This window comes from Podarcis tiliguerta (genome assembly GCF_965153285.1).
Source record: "Podarcis tiliguerta genome assembly, chromosome: 5".
In the NCBI taxonomy this organism is placed as follows: Eukaryota; Metazoa; Chordata; class Lepidosauria; order Squamata; family Lacertidae; genus Podarcis; species Podarcis tiliguerta.
This window is the reverse complement of record NC_139538.1, coordinates 16649282-16674656: the sequence shown is the minus strand read 5'-3', so window position 1 is coordinate 16674656 and position 25375 is coordinate 16649282. Positions and strand designations below refer to the sequence as shown.

Sequence of the window (25375 nt, the reverse complement as noted above, 5' to 3'; positions counted from 1 at the left end):
GCACAAGGAAAAACTCCTGCTGGGCCCTGATCTAACATCTGAATGTGGGTCCCATGCACACACTGGTTTGTTACCTGATCTCCAGCAAAAAGAAAGAAATGTGATGGCAAGTCCAACCATCCTTTCCCATGTTGTGGCAGATCAATCAGCTGCTTCACACCTCAAACCCGACTACAGGTCATCAAGGCCGCCCCCCACCAAACATGCCTACTGAAAATGTCATAAAGGCACAAATGTCAATTCTTTAACAAAACCAAGGGTAGACACCAAGGTCCAAATTGCTTGCACTTTATGGAGCTTTTATACTAGCAACTGACAAGAACAACCATCAGAGTGAATTGTATTGTGGAGTTTTAACTCTCTTGTTCAACCAAGACTTAACAGCCACTTGGGCTGAATGAAGATCAGTTTTAATTATCCACAATACCCTTTTGATATTCTGCAGTTCTGCATATGTTGTGGCCTTGTATGTATTTTACTAAATGTTTCATATTCTTTTCTGTCAACTACTTTGGGAAATCTTTGTGCGGTCCAGAAGAGGCAAGGGCTTTCCCCACGAGTTCCAGCGTGAAAGAGCTGTGTGCATAGCAAATGGAGCAGAGCTTTGAAATATGCAAACCAGCTGCAAACTCCAAGTACTATGTATAAGACTTGTGTGCAATCAGTGCTTTGAGGGAGACAAGCAGCTGCACACCCCACTACTCTACAGTTTCTCAGTTGCTACCAGAAATACAGAACATCTGGAAGCTAGGAGGTTTAAAAGCTGTTAACTTTCCAACAACAGCATTTCTGAGAAACCAAGAAATGGCCTTTCCCGAAAGCACTCAAAAGGTAATAGTTATTAACAGCTGACAAACAGGGGTTAAGTTTGGCTGTGAGCATCTGCAGCAGGCACACACAGCAGAAGACACAAGCATCAGTCGCACTCGAGAGAATTCCCTTTCACAGCGCATTAGTGAATAATGGAATGGCTGAAGAGGACATAAGAAAAATAGTTTCCCCTTTCCCTACTATCATCTTTGGGATAATATTTTAAACCTTTGTGGAAGACATGAACACCACCCATTTCCAATCCTAAAAGATAATATAATGGAAACAGATTATACAGATAGTCTAACAGATGTAAACTATTTATTGAATATTTGCCACCAATATCGTTAAATACATCATCTTGCAGTTTTTTTGTTTGTTTTTTTGCTTTCAAGTTAAAATGTCAGAAACAGAACACCAAATATTTACAATTCTTATAAGGAATGTTACATAATGACACATTAAGGCGTAAATTCTTTTGGCTTATAATTCTGAAAAGAATGATAATAGCAAAAAAGTGATGCAAAATCTTTCATCGTGAGATTATGATTAAGCTACAATGTTTTTACAAAAATATGGTGTAAGATGGCAATAAATCCCATTCAAAATCCTGCAATAGGTCCCTTCAACTGGGACTGATAATTTATACAGTCAAAACTTTAAAGTTTACATATAAAGGTATCCTATCCACCATTGAAAAGTACAGCTCTCAACATATACAGGTTTTTTTTTCAGGCCACAGTTTTGAAGGTCTGGAGTATCAAGTTGGTTTGATGAATTAGTCGGTTGGCACTTATGAACACATTTATTGCCCTGTTGTAAGAAACAAAACACATTTCAGCAGCAGAATGGAGACCTGAAGCCATCAGATAGAATACATTTCAAAAGTTATTCAAGTGGAATGGCACTAGCGTCGATTTCAATGCTGCTTATTTTTCAGCACTTACAACTCCAAGCAAGAATGCTGATCAATTGATCATTCAGTGCTAGAGAGGAGCAGCACCTGGACTGATAACTTGAACTAATTAGGTTGTTTGTTTGTTTGAAGTGCCCAATAATTAGTTTCTCTCCCTACAGATTTCTCTCCAACCAACTGAATGACATACAAAAATACTTAATCTGCACAAAACATTCCACATATTAGCACACCTCTCACCTCAAATTCTGAAATATGGAACTCGTTCACATATTCTTGCATAAGATTTCTTCAATAAAGGACACAATGAGGAACACATCTTTCTTGTTACCAGTGTGAGCAAAGAAAGTAAGGTGGTCTTACCCATCTTAAATCCTGTTGCAAAGTTGACACATTTATGCTTCATTTTTGTTTCTTAAAAGTGTAACTTCTAAAGCATTATTAAGCTACTTTTCCAGATGTTTAAAGTGATGTACCTCATTTAAAAAACCCATGATAAAATAAAGAAGTGAATTATAGGAACAGTTCAAAATACACTGAGCAACTAACACCTCAACTCTGTACTGACAAGTAAGTCCCTTTGCGGTGAATGTCTTTATTTATTTCATTAATCTATATACTGCTCAATTTCAATTTTCTCTAAGCAATGTAAAAGTAGCTGAATACTTTTTTTTTTGGAAGTTGAGACAAGTTGAAAGTTTAAATCAGAATTCTGGAATTCTGTTAAAATGCCTGCTTTTGGGGGGCGGAGAGTATTGGAAGTTCAACAGAGAGGGGAACCATCTGAGCGCAAATGGAAGAGTGCTCCATAAAATTGTGCACACAATACTGAACACAGTTCCTGGTGGATACAAGTCATGCATCTGAGCCACGGCGGACCACTAACAGTGACTCTCCTACCCAAAACTTCAGTTATTGGCTAGGGAAAGAACAAATCAGGTGGCCCTTGAGACATCCTGGATCCAACTTGTTAAAGGCCTTGTAAATTAACGTAAGAGCATTGAACCTGGCCCAGTTGCGTATATGATAATACATGGGCCTTATTCCTAGGTAAGTAGATATAAGATTGCAGCCCAAATCAACCAAATGCCTGCCAAAAAGGTCTTACAGCTCTTGATGAAAATCACAAAAAGGGGCTGCTCTTCATTTCTAGAGGCAAGTCATTCAAAGGTCGTGCGGCCAAGGCAGTAAAAGCCTTATTTTTTCACTATCACCACTCTTGCAAAAACTGCTTGATTAGCCAATCACAACTATTATATGGGGCAACATAAGAGGTGGCAGTCCCTTGAGTAGGTGGTCTGTAGGCAACAAAGGGCCTTATAGGTCGAACACTGCACAGTGAATTGGGCCTGGAAACAGTAAATAGCACAAAATTGGCTCAGTGTGCTAATCCTATGGTGTTAGAAGGTGATCAGAACATTTCTACATTGACACTTCCATGCCATCTTCAAGGGAAGCCCCATGTAAGAGCCATGGGAGCACTGTACACAATTATATTCCCCCCACCAACCAGTGTTACACACATTGGTCCGGATTCAAATAATTACTTTTGGCAGCACCCAAATGCTGGCAGGGATGTTGTTAACTTTTTTTCAAAAGCAGAGTACCCCACAAGCAGCAAACGTGAAAAATAAAAATTTGATAAGACCATAGCAGTAAAATCCAATGACCTACATACACTCGCAACCCCAGACAACTCAGCTTGTATGCTAAGTAACGCTAGAATGAATTAAGTTAGTGAAGGCCATAAAACTCAAATGTGAGTGTTGCTTGGTTAGTAAAAGTGACCTTTTTTCTCTCTTCTTCTTCTTCATCCTCAGCTAAATCAATTTCACTTCTTGTTTGCAAATTATACGCAGTCACAGCATGTGTTAGTTTCACTCTTACTAACTAATGAATTCCTGGGCTGCCCAGTGTTTAACAAACCAGAATAATACCATACAGTAGTATAAACTTTAAATAAACTGAGCACTGTACAATGCCAAAGACTGGAGGAGTTTGTGTATATCCGAATTGTCCATTTAACTCCAACTACTATGAACCAGGTCAAGGAACAGATGGATTATTTTCCTCCTCACTACCCAGAGCTAAAATCGCTGTTTGATAACTTCCATCACTGGCTGCTGTAGCTAGTCTTGTTGCACATGCTTCCCCTCATGTGCAGTACATCGCTAAGGAGCAGTGAAAATGCATGCACTCCTGCAATGGCATATGTTAAGTGCCAACTGCAAGAAGGAACTGATCAGTTGGGAAACTGTGGCACAAAGACCAGACCAAGTGCTTATGCAGTTCAGCATGCTGTTTCCCACAGTGGCCAACTCTCAGAGTCCTCTTGTTCTCTCCCAAAGTTGTTCCTTAGCCACTGGTACTCAAGATACATAATGTCCTGGACAAAGCATAAAGGCCTCTTAATTACTGACCAGGGACGTCCTTCCACCATTTGCTCCCAGTATGTGTTCCTTTGGGATATATCACTTCCATAGTTGGATACTCCATTTCAGCTATCCTGGCTTATAAGGAAAGATATCTAGAAGGTCACAACTTCCATAATCTCTGAACATCAGCCATGCTGGCTGAGTCTGATGGGAGTTGGAGTCCAACAACCTCTGGAGGACCAGTTTCCTCATCCCTAAAATGGCCATTAACTTGACCATATATGATAACTACTTTTAGGAGACTTTCCATTCCTTATCCCCCCTCCCCAAACAATCTGTCATAGCAGCATTAAATGTGTTAATTTTAGTTGGGGAATGCTGGACAGTGTTGGAAGAGCAGAAGAAAACATGCTTGGATTATTTTTCCTGTTTTGAACCCATCAGGTTTGCAGCCACCTCAATATAAGAAAAGTTAATGTTAAGACTGAAAACATGGCAATCTCTATAGTAACAGGCCAATCTATTTTTGAACACTTGTTGAAGTCTGTTAGCAGAAAGTGAAGAAGTGCTTAAGACACTAGTCAGTGCAAACAATACTCATTGCTGTTACAAAATATTTTAAATAAATATTTAGAAAGAAAGATGACAGGCAAGACATAACAAATTCACCAATTCGAAAAACGAAAAGAAAAAAACCCCCAAGCATACTTACTTTCCATCTTTAAAATAGGTTTTCAAAGTGTCACTGAAACTTTTAGAGTATTTTACAAACTCTTTCTTTTGGTGCTCAAGTGCCTGAAATATACATATGCAAAGAGTCATTCAATCAAAGCCTCAACCTTCATAAACCATTTTTATTAGCCACTGGACACTGATTAAAAAGATAAGCAGAAGAAAATAAGCATAAGTGCTGTGATAGCAAAATTCTGTTTAAGAAATGAAACGACTAACAGCACTTCTGTAAATGCATCTGGGAATGTTTGTTTACAGCAACAAAATTCATACAGAGCATATTAGAAAATTATACTAAGCCTTAAATGTAGCCACTGCAGACAAAAAATCCACAAATACTAAAAACCAGGCAGCAGGAAAAACTAGTAGCTTAGTGACAGAAGATTGGTTTTCATTCTGTTTGCTTCTTCCTCTGCAAGTTTATTTGTCTTAACTGCCAGTGGTTGTTGAAATGATTTACAATTCCCACCATCCAAGCATTATAAACTGCGGATCCTTTAATATTTATAGTTAATATGTTTATATTTCTGACAAGCCAACATAGCAGAATTTAATTCACATACCCTCCGGTTCTGGTATTGATATTTCTTGAAGACATTATTTACTGTGTCAAGAAGTTCCTTTATTGCACTGGCGATGTCCCTATTTGGCAATGGAAAGATAATTGCAACATCTTTTAAAATTAGACTAACTCAATGCAGAATTTTAATCACTTCCAAAATTATGTCTGACATGTATTTCTAAAGGATTTGCTGTCTTACAGAATGAGTTTTAGATATGGCACAGCAAGAGAGAACACCAAGAACTAATTAGATTATATAGCATTTCAAAGTCCAAATTAGGTTTAATGCAAGCCTTCCTATGTGGAAAGGTAGCATCTGCTGGATTTAGAACTCGACACAATAGAGTTACACAGCAGGAGCTCTGGACTGTCTTCAGAATGATACCCTCCCTTCAGAGGAACTCTGAATATATACTATGAATAAAATGAACAGATATGAAAAAGTGACCCATGATTCACCTTAAACTATTTTGTGAGCACTGATCTCATGAATTGAGGCTGTTATCTTGTCCTACCTAAGTCTCTAGGCATTTAAATAAAGTTAAACCACCTGGAAGAAAACTGTCACAGCAAGTATCATTGAAAGCAATTTGATGGCAGTAGCCCCTCTCAGAATTAATGGATACAATTTCATCTTGTTCTAACTTGGCAGAATTTAAGGTCACTCTACAACAAGACTAAACAGCCTTGCGCTGGGGCTAATAGAGGTCAGGAGAGAGAAAAGAGAGTTAACACTATGATCTGTGGACAACTCTCAGGTTTTCACAATTACAACCAAAGCCACAGAATCCTCCCCAAAGTCACATATGAAATTAAAATCATAGCCTGAGAAGGGTTCAGACAAGCATCTACACCCAAGGCAGCAAGTGTGACATTAAGATGTTTGGAGTAACTGAGCATATTCAGGTCTACTTCAGCTTCCTTGCAGTTCATCTTCAAAAATGCCTATCAAACTGCCATGTTAAAACCAAAGGCACAAAAGAGTTGGGATTATAATTTGGCAACTGAAGCAGGGTAGCAGGTCTTCTATGTGTATTACTGCACAACTGGGATATACTTTCCCATTTTTTAGGTTTGGGATTCTGTGGGCAGCAAGCTGTTCAATAACCCCCCCAAAATCAGTTATGTCACACCAATCATGCTTGCAGCTGGTGACTTCAGCATAAGGAAGAGATTGTGGGAAAGTTGGGTTAAGAGGATGAACCTTAATGGGAGCTGGAGGGATTAATTAAGATTTGTGGAAGTGCTTTCTCTCTGATCCTAACAAATGCTTCTCAAGGGGAGAAGTATTTTAAATGTATGGGGAGAGGGGGGCTTAACTACTTCAAATATTCTTGAATAAGTAAAGGAGTGCAACTGGGATAAGAAAATATGTGCTCTCAGTCCACCTGTTACAGCACCATGCACATGATTTTTTGCACATTTTTTCTGCCTATCTGAGAGCTCTCCCTAGGTATGCAGAACCCCCTCCTACTCAATCTGCGGAGAGCTCAATTTTGCTGCCCTGTGGATAGGCAAAGTGCCTTTAGCTTAACTATTCAAAGGAATCATGGATCAACATACAGAACTTAATTACACCAAATGAGTCTCAAAACTAATTTCAGGTTTTTTTAAAAAAAATTGGCTCCAATCAAATGATTCAAATGAACGTGCAAGCTTAACCCTCTCATGGATTGTGGTCTTTTACTTTCTCATCACTGCAACGCAGAAAGGGTTTTACAGTTATAGTCATAAACATGGGAGCGTTTTTAAATATGCCATGTCACAAGGCACATCTAAATTGAGAGGCCATGCAAGCTTTGGACCAATGCCTAGATGAGAGGGCCAAATTGTCTCTAAATTCTGGCAAGACAGACATTTGGGTCAGTGACCTGTATTTGATGGGGTTTTACTCCCCTTGAAAAACCAGGTCTGTAGTCTGGGGATGCTCCTGGATCCACCTTTATTCTACAGGCCCAGGTGACCTCACTGACTAAGACTGCCTTTTAAAGGTAAAGGTAAAGGGACCCCTGACCATTAGGTCCAGTCGTGACCGACTCTGGGGTTGCAGTGCTCATCTCACTTTATTGGCCGAGGGAGCCGGCATACAGCTTCCAGGTCACGTGGCCAGCATGACTAAGCCGCTTCTGGTGAACCAGAGCAGTGCACAGAAATGCCGTTTACCTTGCCGCCAGAGCAGTACCTATTTATCTACTTGCACTTTGACGTGCTTTCGAACTGCTAGGTTGGCAGGAGCTGGGACCGAGCAACGGGAGCTCACCCCATCACGGGGATTCGAACCACCAACCTTCTGATCAGCAAGTCCTAGGCTGTGTGGTTTAACCTACAGCGCCACCTGCATCCCAGGACTGCCTTTTACCGGCTGATAAATGCAGTTATGATCATTCTGGACCACGATAGCTTGACCACTGTCACCCATGTGCTGGTAACCTCCAGGCTGGATGTCTACAACATGCTCTATGTGGGGCTGCCCTTAAAGTTGGTCCAAAAGCCGCAGGTGGTACAAAATGTGGCAGGTCAATGGCTCACTGAGGCAGGAGATTGCCAACACATTATCCTGCAGTAAATAACTGCATTGGCTGTCACTTGGCTACCAGGCTAACTTCAAGGCACTGGTTTTAACATATCAAACCCCATACAGCTTGGACCAGGATACCTGAAATATCATTTCATCAATCACTATGCTCTGCAGAAACCATCTGACACCTACTCTTTGGAATCCCCTCCCTTTAAATATTATGTTGTGTTTTCAGTGCCTACTGAAGACCTTCATCTTCCCAGCAGCCTTTTAAGTAGAGATCTTTCCCAGTTTTTCATCTGTATTGGAACCGTTTCTGACATGTTTTATTATCACTTGTTGTTTGCCACTGTGGGCTCTTTTGGGAGGAAGGGCAGAATATAAACTGATTAAATAAATAAAAACAGCCGCACATATGGGTCTTGGCACCATTGGAAGTCAGTCGCTTCTAGTGCCCATCATAGCTACTCTTTAGGTAGACACTGTGACAGCCTCTTTACCCTTAAAAAACTTGGTAAAGCTATAATGCAATCTGGCACATGGTTCCCTTAAGGTTAGAGGAAGTCCGTTTTTAATAAATCTGATGGAATGCTTAAAGTACTATTATAAGTAAAATTTTATTACGGCAAACTGGGCAAAATTGGCATTGCTGCCCACTGCCAAGTAACAGATGCTGGTTAAGCTGCAGTAGCCACTATCAGCACTGCAGTGGCTAAAGTCAATCCACAGCTTGAACAGCAGACAGAAAGAAAATTTAATTTTGAAGCAAGAATTCACAAGCACCATACGCTAAAATGATAAAAACCATTATTTAAAAACACTACATGCTACACTACATATAATCTGTAAGCAAAAAATAAAAAGCGTTTGAGAGAGACCAACATAAAAGACAGGTTTAAGGAAAGTCTTCTGCTTGGATCAGCAAACTAGTTTAGACAGGAGCACTTACTTGATTGTCTGAAGAAACCTCACTCTGTCATTGATTTCATCTGGAATCTTACTGAGAATCTGTTTAAGTGCTCGTGCCTTTTCATTTAAGTCTTGGAATTCTGGCTCTGGCCTTTCAATCATATACTCTGGAGGGGGTGAGAGAGAAAAAGAAATTGGTTACTTACTGCAATAAGATTGGTTTTCTTTTTCAGTGGGGATTTGAGCCAGGGTCTCCCCAAAAACCACACCAGTACCAAATGCACAATGCACATGGTGGGCAAGAACTGAACTATGAACCCACCCGGTTTTCCATCTTCAGTGTAAGACAAAGTAGGTAACTGAAGTCCTAAGACGTGCGCCTGACTGCCTGAAGGATGCTTGAGGGGCATGCCAAAGCAGGATAAGCAAATTGTGCTCTAGGTGTATGAGGGGTATTTCAGAGCCAGTAAACAGAACAAAGTCCTGGATTTGCATTCAAACTGCACTTCTGTTGAACTCACAATTATTTTTCATCTCTTTTTAAAAAAATAAAAAACACCTTTCATGATAGAGTAGTATCAATCAGCACAATCACAGAAGTTTAGCAGAAATACCTTCTACGTCGTCAGCTGCCATGCGCAGGAGAGACTCAGTAAAGTTAACTTCAACACTTTTTTTCTCCAAAATTTTTATGATGATATCTTGTGTGAGACCTGGATTTTCCTTCTCAGCCTGCATTTCAAATAAGTTTTATTTATTTAGTACACCAACAGTCAATTTGCACGCAGTAAAAGATATCCAAGAATCACTACGGGTTCTAAATTCAAAATTATGTTTTTAAAAGCTAACCAAGCAGCACTGCATCATAATAAACATCCAGTTCTGCACCACCATTTTCTCCTTGAAAGGAAGACCTATATTTCTTGGACTGCATCAACATTTTTCATTTGTAACTTTGCCCAGTAAGCCATTTCATTTATTTCTGTGCAACATTTATTTCTATGCACTATAACAACCTTTCTTCTTCTTTTTAACCCAACTGAAATTAAGGGACAGACTTATTTACATGATTACATTTAAGTCCCTACAACATTATAGGCTGCACAGAATTAAGTACGTTCAACTTATCTTCATAGCTCTTATCTTTAGATACACCAGAATAACTTTTTCAACAGCTAGCAATGTGCATATCTTGTAACAGTAACAGGAGATAATGAACTCCACGGAGGGTAAAAAGGAGCTGCAAAACCTCACATTTCCTACATCCCATGTCTTACACTTTCCTCAGAGTGCTTTTACAGTATTGATTTTTTAGCTTTTTACAGAGGATATAACATGAAGTAGTAACAGTCAACCACCACAGTAATGACTATACAAACTATGAAGTAAGATTGATACTTTCTGCTCCACACACCTGTGCCCAAATTCCTCTAAATTATAAACAAGGAAATCTGCACTCCCACTTCACATGCTTGTTTCTCAGAACAGAATCTAAAGGTAAACTCCAAATCCCAGGCCAGAGACAGGCTATCCTAGGCCACAAATACTGTATTGATCTTCAGTCCCTCCCTAACCCAGTCCATCAGGCTAAAGGAATGGGACACCATCTCCTGCATCACCAAAAGAGGACCGCTAAGGAGACATCACCAAGTGCCGTTTTCCCTTTTACACTGGGGAGGCTCCACCAGTTCAAAAAGAATTTGTTGGCTTTAGTGGTGTGCAAAATCAGGGACGATTCACACTCCGGCCAGCACCTCTTTAATCTTCTACCTTCGGGCAGGAGATATAGAAGTTTAATCAGTCGTACCAACAGGCTAAAAAACAGTTTCTATCCGTGGGCTGTTAGGCTGCTGAACGGAAAATAATATAGTGCAACTGACTTTCGGGGTTGGTGTGTTGTGCAACAAGCACACAGAGTGCAATGAGATTGAGTGTTGGGGGGGGGAGTCTTGGTTAATTTCATTGTACACAGGTTGTACATTGACAATAAAGTCATTATTATCATTATTAAAATGTGCTTGTGAAGTAGCTCTCATATCTATGAAGTCATTGCTTCCTGAACCAGCAGCCCCCCACCCCGGTGCTAGATGCAGATGCCCAAAGGACCTCTGTAGCATTAGCTTAACAGAAAGATGCCTGCCCAACCATAAAGGAAGATTCCAAAAACTCCCCAGATAGCTTAATCATTGCTCATCTACTCTTATGGGCCACAATCCAAAGAACCAGATTGATAATTCTGTCGGCTCAGTGTGTCTTTTGATATTGTTTGCCTTTAAACAGCGGCCTCCCATGTTGCATGGCAAGCCTTTCAAGAAATTAAGGGGACTTTCAAAAGCAATTTGCAATGCAGCATGGGAGAAAAGGGTACGTGCTTGAAGGGGGAAATTTCTAAGTGCCAACTGGGTTTGTGAAATCTTTTGAGGGCAAATGCTGAAGCTTCTAGATTCATGTTCCTGATGTTGAACATAAAGCCTTCCTCATTGAAGCATAAGAATATAGCTTCTTTTCCTACTGGATGAATTTTCTTAAAGCATTTCAGAGTGTCCACAAAGCCCCATAACCAGCTGCTTCCTAAAGTTAGCTAGTTAACAAGAGTGCTTGCATCTTTCTCTTAAAGATACAATTTTGAGTCTTCTAAGTTGCCAAAATTTCTTCTTGAACCATGGCACACAAAAAGGAGTATAGTACTTTCAAAGCAAATTCTACTAATGCCATATCAAGAAGTATTTTAGTTTCTTGTCCCTGGAAACCAAGCGTTTCAGAAGCCGTAATATCTCTACCAAAAACAAAAAAAATGTTGGGAGTGAAGTTGCTTAAGCTGGTGCAGTTATGCTTCAGTAATTCATGCCCGCTTAGTGACAGAAGGTAGAAGAAAAAGCACTGAGCTTACATGCTGTCAAAGTTAAGCTGTACTCCTAGACAAGAAATGGGACAATCTGAACATAAACCATACAATTTGGCAGTATTTTTTTTATAAGGCCAGAAATTTAACCACGACTTCTTATCCATAAATAAAGCCCACTTCTACTAGAAGAAAAAATGTGCAACTTATTTACAAAGAGTGTAACTGTGCTCATTCAAAATACAAGGCTGTAAGTAACAAGCCAAAAGCTTGTGGCAAAAGAGCACTGCTGATTATTAAAGTTTACAATACTGAGTAACAAATAATTTTGATATGAAGTGTTTAACTATGACTATATTCCATTTTACGCATATGTTAGAGGCATGATTGGTTTTCACATAACAAAATATAAATAATTTTATTTGAGACACTTGCAGGTCTTTTAAATACAGTGGTACCTCGGTACTTAATTTGTTCCAGAGGTCCGTTCTTAACCTGAAACTGTTCTTAACCTGAAGCACCACTTTAGCTAATGGGGCCTCCTGCTGCCGCCACGCCGCCAGAGCACAATTTCTGTTCTCATCCTGAAGCAAAGTTCTTAACCTGAAGCACTATTGTCTGGGTTAGCAGAGTCTGTAACCTGAAGCATATGTAACCCGAGGTACCACTGTAGTGGCCAAGGTCGCAGCCCCACAGAATATAAAGCCATGCTTTCTAATTTCTTTTGTTCAAGCAGCAACTGTCCCAGGAACTAGCATGAGTGGAAAAACTCATTGGACTTCCCACCATGCTCTTTGTGCTCTTGCCCAAAGTAGAAAACAGATACCAAGGGATAATCACAGCTGCATTTCTAGGCTCTTTAAGAAACACAGCCCAATGCATGCCACAGCAGTCTTTCCAAAGGGTGGGAAGCAAAACTGGGCTAATTCCAACTCACTTCTCAGACCTCAAAACCAAAGCCAACAACAGGGTTAGCACTGCATGGCTATCTCTGCTGTATCTCCTTTAAAGTAGTGTGAGAGGGAACCCTTTTAAGCCTTTTGCGACCAGGGAAACAATACAGTAAATGACAGGAAGAGGAGAGAGCATGAATGGGACCAGGTTTGAGATGGGAGACTGGCATTACAAACTCAAAGAAAAGGAGCAGAATCTCCTTAACTGTCTGCAAATCTGGAATACATCACCAACGCCATAGGGCATAGGCATTTAACTTATGAAGTTAGACCAAGTCAGGGTATCTAGCCCAATACTTCTACTCTAGAAGTTCTTCAATGTCTCTGCAAAGGTCATTCACAATTCCTACCAAAGATACCAGAATTTAACTAGGACCTTTAGCATGCAAAGCAGATGCTTCACATCCGAGCTATAGCCAAACAGCAGATAGCTTTCTGCCTGTCTCAACCAGATGCATGCTAATTAGTGCAGGAAATGGGAATTTGTTTGGGGTCCTTAGGGAGAAGAAAAGTAATGGATCAGGACAGAACAAGACCAGTAGCTAAATCCGGTATGCAGTTAATCCAATTTTTACATTGCTGTAGGAAGCTCATGTACAAATACACACAATGTTAATTATTCTTACCTTAATAAAAGCTGCTCTCAGTGTCTGAGCTGCAGATAGATTTACTCGTTCTAGCTGCAAGGTGGAGTTAAAAGTAAATTGTTATACTAATATAAAACATGCAAAACAAAAAACACTTTGCCTTATGAAACTCCACTTCCAAATTTTCTGTCACTTAAGCTGATTCTATGTTTAAGAGTAGCAGGCACTGCCTCTCAGCTCAAAATTAAGGGTTCACACAGCCACTTACAAGCATAAAATTAGATAGCATGGTGATTTTTTGCTCTCTATATTCATATGGCAAAATGGTTCTGTGAATGGAGCAAAGACCTGAAAATTACTGGTTATCTGGTAGAATTTGACAGCTGGTGGAGAACCATTTCTATAAAGGCCATGGTTTTGACTAACATACAGCCAGGGGTGTTGCAGTGATGCGTTTCAACAATCCATTCATAGGACAGACAAAAAAGGACTCCTAAAGATTTACAGTTGTGTTTAACAGACTGAAGGGTGACAACTGGAACATAGCTTATTATAGACAGACAGAATGAGATGCTTATACTTCCAAGGAGTGTGTAATAATTGCAAAGATAATTTAATATTTATATATGATTTTCTTAAATGCACACCAGAGAAGGGCTGTTTCCTTGCATACTTAAACAAAAACAAAAGTTCCAGCTTCCTGGATCAGCAAATATTTCTGGATTTTACTATTTTAAAACAGGTCAATTCTGTGAAACTGCAGAAACATAGTACAAGACTTTCTGCCATCTCTGTGGCTGCCTAAAACCTGGATACTAATTAAAACCAACTGAGTTTACATTTCAGAAACTTGCATATGCTGAGAAGTATCTTGAGAGCATATAAGTCCTGAAAAGAATGCCAGAACTAAGAAACAAACTGGGGCCAAAAAAGTTAAGGTTATAGATATTGATTTCATGGAAATAAGCCAAGCCAAAGAAAGATAGAAAGCAGGACTCATTAGAGCAGTTTGTAAAGACTTGGTAGAAAATGTTAGCTTACCAAGTATAAACAGTATGTTAGGGTATCCTCTAACCTCCTGCTTCCCAAACACTGTAATACATAGAAAATCAACTAGAAGGCATGTTACCTCATTAAAGACAGGATACATAACAGCATAGAGAGGCATGGAAACCATAGAAGTGGTCTCTGCTTCATTCTTCATCTCTTCCATTGTCATCCTCATTCAAAGACCCACTCTTGAAGAAAATGGCTATCAAAGCAATGGACTTCTCATTCAATGAAGCGTTTCTTCTTTCTTCTAGTTGTATCAGAATGCTTAGAGCACTTTAAAAAACTACCCTGGAAGGAAGAGAGAGAGAAGGCTTCATTATGATCAGTATCACTTTTCAGACAAGAAGTACTACCAAAAATGTGATGCAGTAGATTCAGTACTGCCCCAATAAGCTCAGTTCCCTTCTAATCAAAGTTCAAATGTGCTGCAGGTTAGCTGATGATCTGTATGCAATTAATGCAGTTCTTGAGGATTTATCACAAGTTCTCATTTCAGCCACTTTCTTGAAAAGAGCAATGAAAATGAGAAATGATGTCTTTAAAATGCTAAAGGTCAATGCTATTTTTACAATTTATACAGTAAGCGTTCATCAGCGCTAGTAAAGTTAGTCATACATCCAACAGTGACTTGCTTGGAAAGTGATCGAAGAGACCCAAAATAGCAAGTAACATGTAAGCTGTATGTATGCCAGCATAATGTCATCTGCAAAGGTAATAGCCGATGGTCTATTTAATAGATTTACTGTATAGGTATGGCTATGCTGTAACAGGTTTAAAATGTACAAAAAGCTACACAAACCTCTATGCTTAGGTTGCTTTAAAACAAACAAGAGTCTCAAGCTCTGTTTTCATAAGGGTGTGCCAGCAACTGTTAGCTCAACGGAAAATAATGGTTCATGAAACCAAATCTGGTTTAAGATCCTCCACCCTGCCCAGCCCAGCCCAGCCCAGAGAACAGTGGACCTGAATTTCAAGTATTGGTAAGGAATTACTCCTATTTCACGGAGGATATGAAAAACTATGCTGGAAAAGCATTAACCAAGTGTATGCCTAAAAAATTGATCTTAACAATTAAGTATGCCAACTCCGACACATCTGAAATATTTTTTCATCCTCATGAGAAGTTTGTGGAGGACATATATGTTTCAAAATATCTATTAAATGGATTTTAATAATATGACAGGTAAAATTAATCTAGTCCATTGGTCTTCAACCAGTGACCCAGGCAACACAAGCAGGTTGCCTTCAACCCAAAGTGAGTCACAAAGCAACACAATCTCTTTTTTGGGTTATGTGTTAAACTGATAAGAGAAAAAGCAAGGAAGAATCATAGAATTGTAGAGTTGGAAGGGATTCTGAGGATTATCTAGTCCAACCACTGTTCAAAATCCCACGGGCCGAAGACATGTTTTGTGACTGGCACAGGTCCAATCGCGACTATGTGGAGATCTCTGGATGCCAGGTTGGCAATTGACATCTCCAGCTGGCTGGCCCCTCCAGCTTTTTTAAGCAGGTAAGCAGAACAGCTCATTTATTGCATTTATATCCCACCCTTTTCTCCATGGACTACAGTATATGCTTTCCTCCCCATCTCAGTTAAGACCTACAATGTCCCTGTGAGGTAGGCTCCACCTCCCACCTCCTTCTACATCTTCAATTCACTAGAACCCTAACCTGGCTTCAAGGTCAGAAGAAGTGGCAAGGATTGCTCCTGGCTTTTATTAACTTTAGCTGGAGGGGATGGGCAAGCCTCAAGGGAGTTGTGACTGAACCAAGGTCACCCAGTGAGTTTTATGACTTGAGTGGAGATTTGAACCCTCATCTCCCAGGACCTAGTTTGACATTCCAATCACTATACCACACTGGCTTCCTAGAATACTGCTATGGGAGAGCTATATAAATTAAGTAAGTAAATAAATATGGGTAAAGCAAACCTGAAATATTTTCCTTTAAGCTTGATTTTTTTTTTAATTCTCGGTTGTTTTATTTGATGATTTAATGTACTGTAAACCGCTTTGATTTTTTTTGTTGTTTAAAATATAAACCCATATAGAAATGAGTAATAATGATGATAATAATTCCCACAGCAAAAAGAAAGGCACCTAAACATTCCATTGTAGCAACTGTAACCTAGGTTTAAGATGCCATTTGGCAATTGGCTTATATATGCGCTGTAACACCGACTCCAACCCCCTGCATTGCAGGACTATGCAGCTGTCCCGAATGAGTACTGAACTTGCAACCTTGGTGTTATCAGCATCACAGTCTAATCAACTGAGCTATAAAGTGGTACAGTGGAAACTGTGAGCAAAGGAGATGGAAAGTAAGAGGGAATGAAGGGAGAAAGGGCAAAAGAAAGATTCAAAGTTTCCTAGATTTCAGGATGGACTAAAAGAGAGTGCCGAGTCTGAAAAGGTAAAATTACTGCTCCAGTTTCTACCAAATCACTTTATGATCCTGTCTCATACAAAAGCTAACTTCCATTATCCATGCATTGCCTCAGTCAAGAGCTCCTCTCTTATTTCCTTCACCTTTAAGTATAAAAACTCATTTTGAGGTTAATGTTTGCTGCACAGCCTCTAGAATGTCAGGGTCATCTAATAAGGTATTGAACAAGTACATTCACTCACCCAAGCGTGAGTAAATGGATAGGAAAATGGGGAGGGGGAGAGAGTTTAAAGTGATGCACATTGGACCAAAAATGTTTCACATATTTCACATATATGCTCATGGGGTTTAATGGCCAGCAACAAGTCCTTGGAATCCCAGTGGATATGTTAATCCAATGTACAGAAGCTGTGAAAATGACAAATTCCATTATAGGGATCATTAGGAAAGGAATTGAAAACAAAATTGCAAATATCACAATGCCAATTTACAAATCTATGGAGTGATCACACTTGATGTAATACGCAGAGTTCTGGCTGCCTCATCTCAAAAAGGCAATTGTAAAGATGGAAAAGGCTCAGAAAAAGACAAGCAAAATGATCAAAGGGATGGAACAACCTCTATGAGGAAAGGGGCTTTTTTAGTTTAAGGGGGAAAGTGAGTAAGTGGAGATTTGGCAGCAACGCATAAAATTATGCATGGTGCAAATAAAGTGGACAGAGCAAAGTTTTTCATCCTCTCTCATAACTCAGGGACATCCAATGAAGCTGAACACTGGAAGATTCAGGACAGACAAAAGAAAGTACTTCTTCACACAGCACATAGGCAGATGGGAGGGGTATAAATAAGAAATTATTATTATTATTATTATTATTATTATTATTACAGTTAAACTCTGGAGTTTTCACCCACAAGTAGTAGTGATGGTCACCACCTTGGATGGCTTTAAAAGAGGATTAGACAAATTCATGTAGGTTAAGCCTATCAAGGGCTACTAGCTACAATGGCTATGTTCTACATCCACTGTCAAACAGCATGCCAGTTGCTGTGAATCAAGACTCTGCTTCTGCTTGTCTGCTTCCCATAGGGATCAGCTTAACTACTTTGAGAGCCGGATGAGGGACTAGATAGACCACTTGCAGGCTCTTCTTATGAGACATGAGGATAACCAACCCCACAAGTACTGCCTGCAAGGCTGGTTTTATCTAACCTCACACTGAATTCAGCATTTCCCTCAGCAAAGAGAGGTTAAGTTTTGAAGAAGGAAGATGACATCTGTCTAGCTACACTGCAGTAAATTTACTGGTTTACAGACAAAAAGCTTAGGGGAAGCTACAGCAAGGCAATTAACCTTGACCAATTTTCTAATGTATATTCTCTCAGCATGCAAGCCAAATAGAAAAGCAAATAGAAGCTGGCAGCTGTGTATTTGGCCAAAGTACAAGCATACTGCCAAGCCAAGTTGGCGTACACTATTTCTACACTTAGCTTTTTACAGAAATTAACACTCATGCTTCAGAAGAGACTGCAGCCTCCAGTCAGGATTTCTGAAAATAGCTGAAACTGGATTTCAAAAGAACATTTTGGGCTAATGAAATGTACACCATCTTCTGCTCCCAATAAACTCTCAGGTGCCACAAAGTGCAATTACATAGATGTGCACCAACATATAACAAACCTGTGTTTTTTCACCACAATGTTAAAAGCAGTTAACACACTGCTGTAATGCACTGCAAATACCTAACAGCCAGTAGTGTACAGAGCTAGTAATAACAAATTCAGGTACTGGGCATCATCATCAGCCAATATTTAGGCACCTTGGCATTGGAAGAGCCTGGGATTTTTCCAGGACCAAACAGAAACATTAGCAACACATAAGCATATGAGAGCCCAAATTAATTTGTCTTACTTCTGTATTGAATTCAAATTTCAGGTATGCTTTCAGAGCTGAAACCATTTCATACTGAGAGCACCAGACAAAATTATGAGCCAGTGTGAGTCTTGAACAGAGCTAAATTTTCAGTTCTTAAGTACCAGCATCAAAAATCTAGGTGTGTAGGATTTTATCAGATCCCAAATTTTGAAGGGGAATATAATTAAATTAGATGAAGAATGAAATACTACCCTGCTGGTTTGTTCTATCTGTTGGGGAGATACAGCAATGCTTGGAGAGGACAGAAACAGGACTCTTAAAGGAAACTAACAATTATCCTAAATGGAAACTCACATACAATTGTCCAAAAATAATCTAACTTTTACGATTTGCATACAATGCTCTGTTTATACTCTTACTTGTACAAGTGTTTAATATATGGCAACTTCTTCAGTGCATACACAGTCATGAGTACCATAATATTCAGCATTTCTCTACGTAATTATTTTGACCTAGTTTACCTTGATATGCCACAGGGGAAACTGCTATTAAGAACTACCTGCTCTTAATGAAGTCTATGAGAAGATTTTCATTCCAGAAGAGAGCCTGTTCTCTAAGTCTCCGGAGAAGAAAGCACTAGCTTGAAATTTCAGTCCCACAGTTACTAACACCTTTCTTTGAGCTCTTTATGGAGTTACCTGCTTTTTTAAAAAAATAACTCTTATTATTTTATCTTATCATGATGACTAATGACTTACCAAACCCAGGGCAGGTACTGCCAAACCAAATCAGATCACAAGGCAGTTTACCACTTCTAATAGTAGCTAATTACAGCTGCTTAAGGGGGAAATGGGGCCCGTCAACCTGGGAAAGGTAGCTTATCTGGAAGAAGAAAAACTCTGATCCTAAAGCTCTGCTGACTTGCGGCTATACTCATGCGTGAGGAAAAACCTGTACTTGATGCCTTTCAGGACACCTTTCTTTGAGAGAAGAAAAGGCTAAGGAGTAAACCCTATACAAATCTGGAGCAGACTCCCTAAGACGGTTGGGAGGAGTCCTGTACTCCTCCTTTTGGCAACTCCTGCAGCCAAGCTGGTGCCAAATGTTTTGCTCTGCTTTCCTTTGCACCACGTCAGTGAAGCACCAGGTGAAAATGTTGATCTTTAACCAGGCATTTGGTTGATTGTCATCCAATGCCCTATTAAAAATGTGGGGGGGGGGGCCTTGTTTGTTTTTATTTTGATTATGTATTCTGTTTTTATATTGTGATTTAATCCTGTGAACTGCCCTCCGGATCCAGGGCAAAATATAAATTTAATAAATAATAATAATCTGGGCAGCCCAGGACCTCCAACCACATTGCCCAGGCCTGTGCGCTGGGGAGGTCACCTGGGTGCTGCTAATGCAGCAAAAACAATGCAGGAGGCAGCACATACGAGTTACCTGTCTCTGTAGCCACAGCAGGAGCTGCGATTTTCCAGCTGCCTGGTTTAAGCCCTGAAGTAGCAGTCCATTGCCCAAGACAGACGGATGCCAACAACAGTTGCTTAGGAGGTGGTGGCAGAAATGTTTTCAGCACCATTTAGACATCAGTAAGTAACCTTCACCCATTCTTTTGTGCTTATCTATAAAACTATTTAGTGTTTTTTGGGAGAGCAGTGCTGACCAAACATCATGAATTTAACAGAATGGCCCTCCATATTTGATTTTTAAGCACAATCCAGGATGTCCGTGTTGACCTCTACAGTGCTAGACTCACTTACCATGGAAAATGGCTGCCTAACTGCTACAGAACACTATCTGCTAATGATGTGCTACAGTCTGTGGCAAGAACAAGAAGTTTACATGGAGAACAACATTATCATTACTGTCACTTAATTCTACAACTTCCTACCCTTGGAGTCTGTCAACGTTTAAGAACATTTCAGCAGTGATACAAAAACAGTAAACTGTTTAAGTGTCTGATGGTCTGAAATAAGCATGTTTATTTAAAGGCTAACACTTTTCTCTCTCAAAATACTAGTAAGCTGCCATGGTTTAGAAACAAGCAACAATACACTTTGAAGGAAAATAGCTTTTCTAACCAATTTTTGCTTCTGCAAGTACATCACTTATTTGCTTACCCATTATTTAAAAATTCGATATAAATATAACAGATTAATTGCTATTATTAGATTAGATTCCAATTAAAAAACTAATAAATAGGTCTAGGGTTTTCATTAAGAGCAGTTCCAAATGACAAGTTTCCTGGTGCACAAACACAGAGCTTTTCTTCATTTGTTATGAAGAATCCAGGCACCTTTCTTCAATGTTTTTTCTTTATTTAAAAAATTTCGCAGGGGACAATCATATGGCAAGTTCCATCAGGACAGGCGGCTTAGGATGAAAATGGATCTGTTTCAGCTAGTGTTAAACCCCCAATCCCAGCTCAGCCAAATATGCGCAGGTGTAATTTGTTCTTCCTAATTGAACGGAAGCTATCTGAGCCAAGGCCAGTGTAAGTCCTCAAAAGGGGGCATTCCAATGGCGGGACTGGGGCAGGGGAGAATGGACTTAGGCTGGATCATAAGCTCAGTCACATGACCTGGCAACCCAACACAGAACTCTAATTTAAAGGATCATTCTTTCTCTCCACCAAGCTTAGACAGAGCTGCGTCAGCCCCATTGATGACCAGGGTTTGGATTTGGTGTAACTTTCTGCTGGCTTAACTCATACCGGCTTGCTTTCCATCAGTTTCTTGTACATAGGATTGCCCACTGTCACATTGCAATATAAATTTTCCCAACTATATGAACATTTACAAACAAAATTAGTGTTTGTATTATTGGGCACTGCACTTTCCAGAGCAGAGACAATATTATTCTGGCACTTGGGGAAATGTCATTCTTTCACCAACTAGTGCAGCCTTTAAAACAGAGCATCCTGCGTATAATGTGGCAGCATAAGGATCACAAGCCACTTCTTGAAACTATCAGTAAAAACTAATACAATTCATTACTTCTGCTCCTCCACCATATCTGCACCTATTTTGTGTATCTTTAAAGTTTAATTATAAAAAATAATGAATACTACCAGGAAGACTACCTAAACCTCAAAAAGTATGATTACATGGACATTCTGAATAGTATGGGATTACCATGCATCTGTGACCCTAGATATGACTAGCAACAGTAGCACTGTTAGAAACTCAGATACATAAGCTAGGAGCCAAATGGCTCCTTAAACTCGGGTTTCAGTCGCCAAAATGGAATGTCTGGTTGCCATTTTTGAGCAAGACACCTCTAAAGTCTTATTTTTCAAATGAAGTACTGATTGTCATTGATTCTCGGTTAAGTATCTGGCTAATTCAGATGACAACTTTGACCTAGGTTGAAAGTTTTGAGAACTTAGAGAAGAAAAGTCACTTGATCCAGGACAGTCCACATATATCGCCCCATTCCAACCTCTTTTTCTGAATGGTGACTGATCCTGCTCAGGCTCCATTGAAAAAGCATTTTTATTCCAGAAATTCATTCCGACTGTGCAGATACAATATAACTGAAAGAATTCTACAGGATGTGTTGGTAGTATGCGTGAACATTCCAGATCCAATGATCCCCAGACATGTACTTCCAGATGTAGGACATGGCAGGCACCATCCTGGCAACTAGGCATCTTCACTTGGTCACAAGTGGTCAATTGCCAGGTGCAAAATGTGTCTGGTGCCTGGCTAATTTTGAACACTGATAAGTAATGTTCTAATGGGAAAAGCAACATTTTGCTAATGTATGTTCAATTAAAAAAAAAACCACACACCTCAAAAAGAAGGTACATCAGATGGTAAACAGCTTTGTACCTGGCTATTTCTGTAGTCTTCATTAACTTATAAAAACTGAAAGAACATTCAAATCCATATGACATAGATCAGTTTCATTTTCTGTTTTTCAGATGCATTATGAGATAAACAGCCCATAAAAGAATCCAGGCAACTCAAAAGATCCAGGAACTGCCACTATCAACTGTATAAACACAAGTTTCACATAAATGAGTGTTAAGCCAACAAAGGCTTCAAATGGAATGAGCACGATTACTACACAGTAGCTACTGTCATTAGATTAATCTATCTTTACCATGAAGCAATACACTAAAGATCAGCACCTCTTTTTAAGAAACCTACCTCTAGACTTCAAGACTGTCTGTCTCACAATTTCAGTATACAGTGGTACCTCTGGGGATGAACGCTTCAGGTTACGAGCTCCGCTAACCCGCAGTAGCTGCTCCTGGTTGCGAACTTTGCCCCAGGATGCAAACGGAAATTGCGTGCCAGAGGTGCGCACACAGCAGGAGGCCCCATTAGCGAAAGCGCGCCTCAGGATAAGAATGGTTTCAGCTTAAGAATGGACCTCCGGAATGAATTAAGTTCGTAACCAGAGGTACCACTGTTCAGTATTTACTGCCTGGCGTTTGTCACCAAACAGCCCTGTTCCCTGGCCATGTTAGAAAAATGGCCTCTAAAATTCTCCAAGTCTCAGGATTCCAAAGCTGCTCAGCCTGGTCACATCAAGATGGAGACACGTATACCCCTCTTGCCTTCTCCAGCTAAAAAATGGGAGCCTTGGTTCAAAAGGCAGAGGACCTATCAATAACAATTTGTCTTTGACAGCAACCTGCATGCTCAGTTCAATGACTCCAAAGCAAACTCCTTAGCTACTGTACACACTCTTCTTGCCTTCATTCTACCAACCCTCACAGTACTTCCAAGCCATATGACAACATAGTTTAACCTAATAAACAAGATAACTAAGCTATGCCCAATGATGTGTGATGGAAATTTTCCAAATTGGAAATATTTTCTAAGTTTTATTTTTCCGCCCGCAACTTTTTTCCCCATTTCATAAATTCCTTTGTGATAACGAATCATAGAATTGGAAGTGACCCCAAGGGTCATCTAGTCTAACCCCCTGCAATTTAGGAATCTCAACTGGATCATACATGACAGATGGCATCCAACCTTTGCTTAAAAACCTCCAAGGAAGGAGAGTGAGTGGATAACAACTACATGTGCAGCATTAGGCAAACCTGACCATTTCAAAGTCTTCAGCTTTGTTTACTAAATATAAGCAAAATAAACATTAAAAGATGGATCATTCTCTATGTTATCCCAAATCTTAGCAATAAATATGGAACATTTTCAATGGAAATTACTCTATGCAAGTTATCCTAATATGCCAAGGATTTGCCCCCCCCCCAAAAAAAGTACTCCCTCTAACTACCAATATCTATTCTATTACCACCCCACTCAAGAATCCAACTCCACCCTCTTGTTATCCATGCAAGAGAATGCAACAACTGCCCTGGCTATATCAGAGCAAAGGTCCCACCTAATCTAGCACTCTGTTGGAATCCCCTGCATCCAATGGCCCAAGAGTCCTCTTCATCAAACCTTCGAGCCCTCCACCAAGCCATCTCTAACAAGCACATCAGCTCTCCACACTTGAGAGATGGACGTGGCCATGCACATGTGTGGACACACAACACCACTCCAGTGAAGTACCGGTCTACTGAAACAGATGAAAGCAGCAAAAACATACCTGGGCTACTTCCTGCTACGGGCTGTATAATAATACAAAACTCTTGACCGAGCGCCTATCTATGAAAGCCACTCCTTGCATGCAGAAAACTGAGCACATGTAGGAAATGAGAACCCAATGTTTTCCACGATGTCAGCTTTCCTCCCCATGCCAGAAAGCATTAATAAAAGTAATAATAATAACATGGCCCACCACATTACCACCTGCAACCTGAAGGGAGACAGTCTCTTTTCTTCTGTTATTTACACAGACCAGGCTTGTCTGGCCTATGCTGCTGCCCTCCTCTTTAGGCAGAGGGAGGAAAACATTACTGTCTCCAACCCCCTGCAATATTATATTATTATTCAGCATAATTTAGACAAAATACCGTCAAGGGGGGAAATTATATGTATTGTATCTATCTGCAAACACACACCCTCCTTTGCTTCAAGAGACCTAAGGTCTCTCCCCCATGGAGACTGCTTCCTCTTCCCGATTCTTCCCCCCACCCCACTTTCCTCTCTCCCTCCGACCTTCCCCGCCTACCCTTGATGTGTATTTGGCCCCCCCAGTACGAAAGCCACCCTAGCCCCAAATCCTCCCCAACGGGACAGGCCATACCTCCCCGCTTCGCAGCGCTGGCACCTGCTCCCCCCGCCCCGTCCCTCGCCTCCCAGGGAGACACACCGGCCTGGCCTCTCCCGGCAAATCTCTTCCGCTTGGGAGATCTCGGGTCGGGGTCGGTGAGAGGCCCTGCCCCTCCGGGGAGAAGGCTGGCTGGGTAGGGGGACCTCTCCTGCTTGGGGTTCCTCCGAGCTGCGCCTGACGGAGGCAACTAGGCCCCTCGCCGGCTCTAGCCCGGCCACGGGATTCTCCAAGGCCTCTTACGCCTCCGGGGCGGCTTAACCTCAGCGGCGCGGCTAGGCCCCGCGCAAACCTACCAGTGACCCCTGCGGACATTGCCGGCGCTAATGATAAGGGTAATAGGAATGGCTGAGGTAAACGACGACGACAACGGCGGTAAAGGCCGCCGGAGCCGCCGCAGTTAAAGCTCCTTACCTCCCCTCCCTGCCCCACCCGCCCCTCGAAGCCTTTTAGGGCTCCCGAGCGGGCTCCGCCGTCGCTGCTCCCGGAAGTACCAGCCGGAAAGGAAGCGCCCTCCTCCTCCTCCTCCTCCTCTCGCCAGCCGCCGCCGCCGCCGTTACCACACAACCAGGCGTTGTCCGGAACTAGCCGGCGACCGCGCGGGCCCATGGGACCTGTAGTCCGCTTCTCGGAAAGACTACAGCTCCCGAGAAGCATTGCGG

General features: G+C 40.8%; 1 protein-coding gene and 2 long non-coding RNA genes across 9 annotated transcripts in view; 1 reads left to right on the top strand and 2 right to left on the bottom strand.

Moving 5' to 3' along the window:
- LOC310678534 overlaps window positions 1-25375 on the top strand; it is a 241139-nt gene that overhangs the window by 17852 nt on the left and 197912 nt on the right. The gene's annotated exons all lie outside the window — the stretch shown is intronic.
- Window positions 1115-25334, bottom strand: PDCD10 (programmed cell death 10). 7 transcript variants are annotated; one of them, XR_014511763.1, is made up of 8 exons: window positions 25128-25284; window positions 14334-14545; window positions 13244-13297; window positions 9437-9554; window positions 8863-8989; window positions 5397-5475; window positions 4218-4896; window positions 1115-3813 (listed from the first exon to the last, which is right to left on the bottom strand). XR_014511763.1 is itself a non-coding variant. In XM_083442450.1 (8 exons), the coding sequence occupies exons 2-8, from the start codon at window positions 14427-14429 to the stop codon at window positions 1542-1544; spliced, it is 639 nt and encodes a 212-aa protein (XP_083298576.1). In that variant the 5' UTR covers window positions 14430-14545; window positions 25128-25334; the 3' UTR covers window positions 1115-1541. The 7 variants fall into 7 exon arrangements, 5 of the variants coding, with proteins under 5 accessions (XP_083298576.1, XP_083298574.1, XP_083298577.1 ...); XR_014511764.1 differs by lacking the exon at window positions 25128-25284 and adding an exon at window positions 24690-24761; XM_083442450.1 differs by having other exon boundaries at window positions 1115-1623; window positions 4814-4896; window positions 25128-25334.
- On the bottom strand, window positions 3527-4331 carry LOC310678505. Its single transcript, XR_014511787.1, has 2 exons — window positions 4202-4331; window positions 3527-3799 (listed from the first exon to the last, which is right to left on the bottom strand). It is a non-coding gene; the product is annotated as an uncharacterized lncRNA (long non-coding RNA).